The sequence below is a fragment of the Triticum aestivum genome, chromosome 3A, assembly GCF_018294505.1.
Source record: "Triticum aestivum cultivar Chinese Spring chromosome 3A, IWGSC CS RefSeq v2.1, whole genome shotgun sequence".
Classification (NCBI taxonomy): domain Eukaryota; kingdom Viridiplantae; phylum Streptophyta; class Magnoliopsida; order Poales; family Poaceae; genus Triticum; species Triticum aestivum.
The window spans coordinates 617847714-617854882 of NC_057800.1; the positions used below are offsets into that span (position 1 = coordinate 617847714).

General features: G+C 54.1%; 1 protein-coding gene across 1 annotated transcript; it reads left to right on the top strand.

The window, feature by feature from the left end:
* The first annotated feature begins 3767 nt into the window (after positions 1–3767).
* Positions 3768–6398, top strand: LOC123062635 (uncharacterized). Its single transcript, XM_044486238.1, has 2 exons — positions 3768–5398; positions 5492–6398. The coding sequence occupies exons 1-2, from the start codon at positions 4182–4184 to the stop codon at positions 5718–5720; spliced, it is 1446 nt and encodes a 481-aa protein (XP_044342173.1). The 5' UTR covers positions 3768–4181; the 3' UTR covers positions 5721–6398.
* Positions 6399–7169: the final 771 nt, after the last annotated feature.

Consider the following 7169-nt stretch of genomic DNA (forward strand, 5'->3'; position numbering starts at 1 on the left):
CTCCCACTAGGAGGAGGACTCCTCCTCTTGGCGCACCCTCCTAGGGCCGGCCGACCTTCCCCCTTGCTCCTTTATATACGGGGGCAAGGGGCACCCCATGGACACATAAGTTGATCATTGGTCATTTAGCCGTGTGCGGTGCCCCCTCCACCATAATCCACCTCGGTCATATCGTAGCAGTGCTTAGGCGAAGCCCTGTGTTGGTAGCTTCATCAACACCGTCATCACGCCGTCGTGCTGACGGAAATCTCCCTCGAAGCTCTACTGGATCGTGAGTTCGTGGGACGTCACCAAGCTAAACGTGTGCAGATTGCGGAGGTGCCGTACGTTCGGTACTAGGATCGGTCGATCGTGAAGACGTACGACTACATCAACCACGTTGTCATAACGCTTCCGCTTATGGTCTACGAGGGTACGTGGACGACACTCTCCCCTCTCGTTGCTATGCATCACCATGATCTTGCGTGTGCGTTGGATTTTTTTGAAATTACTACGTTCCCCAACAGGACACCGCAAGACTCACATATCATCGGAAGGGCATCAAGGTTGATGTAGAGGCCCTTCATGATCGAATCCCCCTTCGGTAGAGTACCGAAAAAGGCCCCAAGATGGGATCTCACGAGAACAAAAGCTTGCGGCGGCTGAAAAGTATTTTTGGTGTGCCCCCTGGTATACAGGGAATATTTGGGTATTTATGCAGCTGAGGTTAGGGTTAGAGGGGCTACGGGGGGGGGGCACAAGCTTGCAGGGAGCCCCCTAGGGCGCGCCTGGTGAGCTTGAGGCCCACCCGTAGCTCTTCTGGCCTCCTCCTGAAGCTTCGTGGGTGTCTTCTTGTCAAAATCTTCAAAAACTTTCGTTCCGTTTGGACTCCGTTTGATATTGATTTTCTGTAAAAGACAAAAACAAGGAAAAACAACAACTGACACTGGGCACTAGGTTAATAGATTAGTCCCCAAAAATTATATAAAATAGCATAATAATGCATATAAAACATCCGAGATGGATAATACAATAGCATGGAACAATCAAAAATTATAGTTACTTTGGAGACGTATCAGCTACTAACTCACCATGGAGTATAGGTCTGTGCCGATTCTGATAGTATGTCGAGATCAAAATAATAGGTTGGTCATAGAAAAAATGAATCCAAGAAAAGGTAAACCGAAAACAAAACTTAGGGGAAAACAAAAACTAAAAACGCAAACACGAGTCAAATGGGCGGGATGACTTTGTTTATAGTTGATGTTTCCGTAAGATTTGATTTGATTTGGGCATGAGCAGTGGAAGGCAAGGAATATTTGGTTTTAGTTGAGACTTTGTTTAGATTTGATTTGATTGAGTTAATGCATGACGTTGCTTTGGAAAAGTGCCGATTTGGTTGAATTTTGTTTCAGGATGTATCGATTTGGATAGTGTGCCGAGCACAAAATAATAGGTTGTTCATAAAAAACGAAAACAAAAAACAAATAGAAGAAACAAAAAAAAACGTGTGCATGCGTCAAATGGGCCAGCCAACTTTGATTTTATTTGATGTTTGAGTAAGATTTGATTTGATTTGGGTATGTATAGTGGAGGACAAGGAAAGTTTGGATTGTTTGAGATTTTTTTAAAAATTTATTTGATTGAGTTAATGCATGATATTGTTTTGGAAAAGTGCTAATTTAATTGAGTTAATGCATGCATCAAATGGGGCGGCCCAAATTGGCCACACTTCATTGAAAGGTCTCCTGTATGATGCTCGCATGCATAATATAGGGTTTGCCGAGGGGTTAGTAAGAGGTGAGACGAGACTACCAATTCGCCTTTTAGGAGTAGAGATTTTTTAAAGATTTGATTTAAATGAGTTAATGCATGACATTATTTTAGGAAAATGCCGATTTGATTGAGTTAATGAATGCGTCAAATAGGCCGGCCCAAATTGGCCGTGCTTCATCGAAAGGTCGTCTATACGACGCTCACAGACGTAATATAGAGTTTGCCGAGAGGTTGGCAGGAGGTGAGGCGAGACTATCAACTTTTCTTTTAGGAGTATAGTTTGTAATATACATGCGATAATAGAGCAACTCCAACCGGACGACTCATTTTCTCTATCCATATTCGTTTGGGTCTGCACAGACAAAAACGACTGCGCAACGCAGAGACTCATTTTTATTTTGTGTTCATTTTATGTGCGCGCGGAGCCATTTCCGTCCCAAATTTAAGACACATTTGATTCCAAGACGGAGACAAAGCACACATTTTCTGTCTCCTCGTCTGCATCTGTCCGCTGCATGCGAGTGGTGACCCATCTGTGATCCAAACAAAACAAAGAGGGGCCACCCACCTATCACACCCAATAATACTACACCTACGAAAACAACCTACGAAGAGTTACGTAACCTGCCTAACAAATCTATCGCCCCCCCTGATTTTCACCCGTGTGGGCCCCTGCCACATCCATCCATCCAATCGCAGTCCTACACATTGTACGTAACTTTACCTAGGTGTAGCTATCACACCCATCTCTCTCCTCATTTTTGTCTCTCCCCATCCACGCCACTGTGCCTCCACCGCGAGCGCCTCGCCGGCCTCGTCCCGTGGCACGGGAAGAGCTCCATGCGGACGGGTGACGTGTTCACCCGTGGCCTCTGCTTCCTCGACCCCGCTCCTCGCCGCGGTTTCGCCCCACTGCGCCCAGCCGCGCCTGTCGTCGACTCGCCTCGCCGCTCCCAGCTATGCCCGGGCGCGCCCCGCTGCTGCATCCGGGCACGCCCGGCCTTGCCTCCCCGCGCCCAGCAACGCCCCCCGGCGCCCGCCCTTGATTCGTTGTGGCCTTCTCGCCCGTCCTCGACTCGCCTCGCCCCGGCCTCGCGTCGGCGCGCCCGGCTGTGCCTGGCCCTGCCGCGACTGGCGGGCGCTCGCGGCACCCACGCCGCCGCCCCCCGCGCTCCTGATCGGCGATGGGCCACAAGCAGCCGCTGCTAGCCGTGCATGCACGCGTGGAGCACGGGCGCGAGCGCGTGACCCGGAGCACAGGCAGGCGGGACCCGGAGCGTGCAACGTGGAGCACGGGGGCGGTAGAGGCGAGCTCGCGAGGGCGCGGCCGAGCTGCAGGGCGAGCGTTGGGGGCGTGGTGAGCTGTGGGGCGAGGGGTGGGGCTCGTGCGGCGGGTGCAACGAGCTGCGTCCGAGAGCTCGCGGGCGCATGGGCGGGGCGAGGTGGCGCGGGAGCTCGCCCACCAGGTGTTCGACTGAATGCCGATGTGGACATGCACAAGCGTCTGCCTCCCGTTGGACGCGGGCCGAACTAAACGAGCAGACAGACGATTCAAACTAAGAAAAAAAGAACAAAATGGGGGTCCATTTAAGTCGCTGTTGCCTTGGAGTTGCTCTTATAAATTAATATACAATACCAAAATATATATTTAATAAAGTATAAAAAGTAAGGTGTCACCGCTCCCACCTAACTGCAGTCTCTTTACTGAAATTCTGAAAATATTTCATGTTACAATGGTTGATAACCATGGAAAAGACGATTGTGAGAAATTTCACTGTTACATGAGATATCAGTAATTTTGTCGAGTTTAAATAAAGTTAAATATAATTCTGTAAACATGACTACAACCCATGAAAACGCATAGACGACGACTGATGAGAGAGGGCGGCCGTACGGAAGAGAAAGAGAGAGAGAGACGGCGGTCTGCAGATTCTTTGAGCACACCCGCGACCACGCCTACGCACTGGGTGGCAGGGAAATAAATAGCAGGACCTGCCCACACTACGCACACTAGACGGAACACACTCTTCGTCTCCGCCCAACACCCCCTCGTCTCCGTCCCTTTTCTCGTTCTTCGTCTTCCATCCTCGAGCCATTTCCATTTGCGCCGAGTGAGCGCTAATTTTGGGCCGTTTCTATATTAAGCACGGCAAAATATCGTTTCCGTCCCCGACGACTATATAATTCCCGCGGAGGCGGTCACCGACTCACCGTAATACCAGTGCTTCACGAGCTCCCTGGGTCTGGGTGGGGAGGTTGACCAGGGCACCTCCCGGATCCTGAATTAAGGCCACCGTTCGTTTCCCCTCCCATCCCTCCCTTCCCCTCCCTTGCATTTAGCCTCTCACCGTTGTGGGGCGAGCCGCGGGCCATTTCCCAACCGTCGTTCCGGTGGTGGCCGGGCGCCAGGTTGCGGTGAGTGACTCATGGGCATCCAGGTCGCGCCCCCCTCCTCCCCGTCCTCTCTGGGCGGCGGCTGCGTGAGGCTGTCGAGGGCCCAGTCGTCGTCGTCGCTGGCGACCTGGAGCGCCGGCATCGCCCGCCGGCGCGCCGGGCACGCGATGGTGACGCGCGCCGTCAGCGCCAGCATCGACAGCGTCGGCAGCCACGGCAGGGATGACGAGGAGTTCCTCAGGAGGATCCAGGAGCTCGCCGTCGGGCTGCACCCGGGCGCCGGCGGCTGCGGCTGGCCGGCCAGCGTGGAGAGGAGCGCCAGCAGCGTCGGGCTGCCGCTGTCGCTCAGGATGCTCAAGCGCAAGAAACGGCAGCAGGGCCAGCGCGGCCGGTGGGACGAGCGGCTGCTCGACCGCGCCGGCGAGTCCGGCTCCGGCCGCGGCGCTGTGGGACGGGCGTTCTCCTCCATGGTGCTCATCATCCGGGAGCTCCAGAGCTTCGCGCTGCAGATGCGGCAGACGCTCTTCTACGAGGACATGCAGAGCGTGCTGGCGCGCGTCCACGCCGAGATGGACGCCTCCTTCGTCTGGCTCTTCCAGCACATCTTCGCCGGCACCCCCGCCCTCATGGTCTCCGTCATGCTCCTCCTCGCCAACTTCACCGTCTACTCCATGGGCGACAACATCGCGATGGCCGCCAACCTCCCGCCTCCCCAGCCCACCGTGGCGGCCGTCGCAATGCTCGACGCCCAGCACGCGGAGCAGTCCCGTCCCGATCAGCGGTTCGACAGCGTGTCGCTCAACATGTTCTCCATTGGCCGCACGGCCTCGGTGGACGGGAACAGCGGCGGCGGCGGCAAGGCTCCGCCGGTCGCCGGGGCCACCGGCGACGATCGCTCGGACGAATCCTCGTACCGGCAAAGCGGCGCGGTGCTTCCACAGGACGAGTCACAGGCGACGCCGGTGGGGGCGGCCGCGGAGGACACGGAGGACGAGCTCATCATCTGGAAAAGGATAGCCGACGAGGCGACGAGAATGCAGGCGAGCGTGCGCGTGGAGGCGCTGATGGACCCGGACATCCTGGCGCAGCTCGTCGCGCCGGTGGAGGCGAAGATGGACACGGAGGACCTGGCCGACCACGCGAAGACGGAGCAGAGATACGCGATGGCCGTGTCCGAGGAGCCGAGCAACGCGCTGCTGCTCGCCAACTTCGCGCAGTTCCTGTACCTGGTGCAGCGCGATCACGACCGGTACGTGCCCCGCCATGGCGCCACCAAACTGTTCGACACAATGTCATCGTCTTTTCACCGTCGCTGACGGGCGGTGGTTTTTCCTGATCGCAGGGCGGAGCATTACTTCAAGCGGGCGGTGCGCGCGGAGCAGCCGGCGGACGCGGAGACGCTGGGGTGGTACGCTACGTTCCTGTGGAAGGCGCGCAACGACCTGGCGGCCGCGGAGGAGACGTTCCAGGAGGCCATTGCCGCCGAGCCCAGCAACGGGCACCACGCGGCGGCCTACGCGCACTTCCTGTGGAACACGGGCGGCGAGGACACATGCTACCCCCTCGACTGACGCGCGCGCCCGCCGGCCGGCCTCCGAGATCCAGCAGCACACCACGTCGATACGTCCCAGAACACGAAGAAAAAGAGTATAGTAGGAAGAGAGAGAGGATTTTTTTACTCCACCACCGCAAGAAGTCCACGCACTTCTCTCCCCATGTGCTTGGCCAACCACGAAGCAAATACCAGTACGTACTACGCTTGCAAGTGCAGCTCATACATTCACACGGCATCACAGTGCAAGAATCTCTCGTTTTACTTTGGCTTCTTTACGGGGTGCAATGGCCGGTGACGTCGGTGCATGCCGCGATGAATGGTCGGCGGCTGGCTTCCTCTTCCCCTTTCTGGAAATCCGGCGAGTGGGGGCAGTTGGCCGGAGACGGCGGGAGGGCGGCGAGGGTGTGGTAGATCGGGCTCGCGGCTCCACGGGTTTGTCGGTTGCGCTCGGCCGTGGGTTCGCCTAGTAGCCGTACGTGTCCGTTCCGCTGGTGTCGCGTGTCACTCTATCTCCATGGCCGTGGATGCTTGCGGAGTCACGGTCTGGTGGAAAGTGGTGATGTGAGGCTACTCTGTCGTACTATAGATATGGTAAAGTAGAGGGAATCCGCTCCAGTATACAGCAGCAATTTGGCCGTATGTAACTGTGCGCATGAACAAGCAATGAGAATATCTCCAGTTCTCCACTGAAAAATCCTGCATCAAGCAACAAGCATCTCTCTGTGTCCAGATGTGAAGAAATAGGATGCGTCAGCATGAATTTCATATCGAGGAATGATTCTTCTGAAGGCTCATTTTCCTAGAGAAATGGCTGAATCAGATAGATCTACTTCAGTAATCTGCGTTTCAATCCATTATCTTAATATAATAGCTAATGTACGGGAGCTGCTCGACTTTTAGCTTAATTTCTATGTCTGCTGCTGGCTTTTCAGGTGTCTTTAGTCAGTATATATAATACGCCATGTTCCATACTCTGTTGTACTGACCTTTGAAAAGTTGGTTGTCCTTATGAACCTGTTTTTGAATTTCGATTAGCTAATTTTCTCGTTGATTGGAAATCCCATCTCTTAGGAGCTAAGCGAACCATGTCATATTTAAGGTGCAAGTGAGCCTTTAGTAAAAGCAGCAGCATGATGCTGCATAGATAACTAAAAGGCAATAAAATTGCAAATATCAGACCCTCGAGCGCACATTCTTTCACAAAGTTTGTTAAGTAAGCACAAGAGGGGAGATCGCCTGAATGCATCAAACTGAAAGCCAAAATGCTTTCCTGGCCACCAGGCAAATTTATGAACTGACGGTGTATATTTGCAAGGTGTGATTTTCCTGACGGCATTTGCAAGCTGTACATGCCAAGAGCTGGAGGCGTACGTCTAATGGAGCTTCAAACCTTGGTTAAAGTTATCCATTGCTGTTACAGTGCTTATGAACTGATCATGTATATGTATATCGGGAGAACATTATT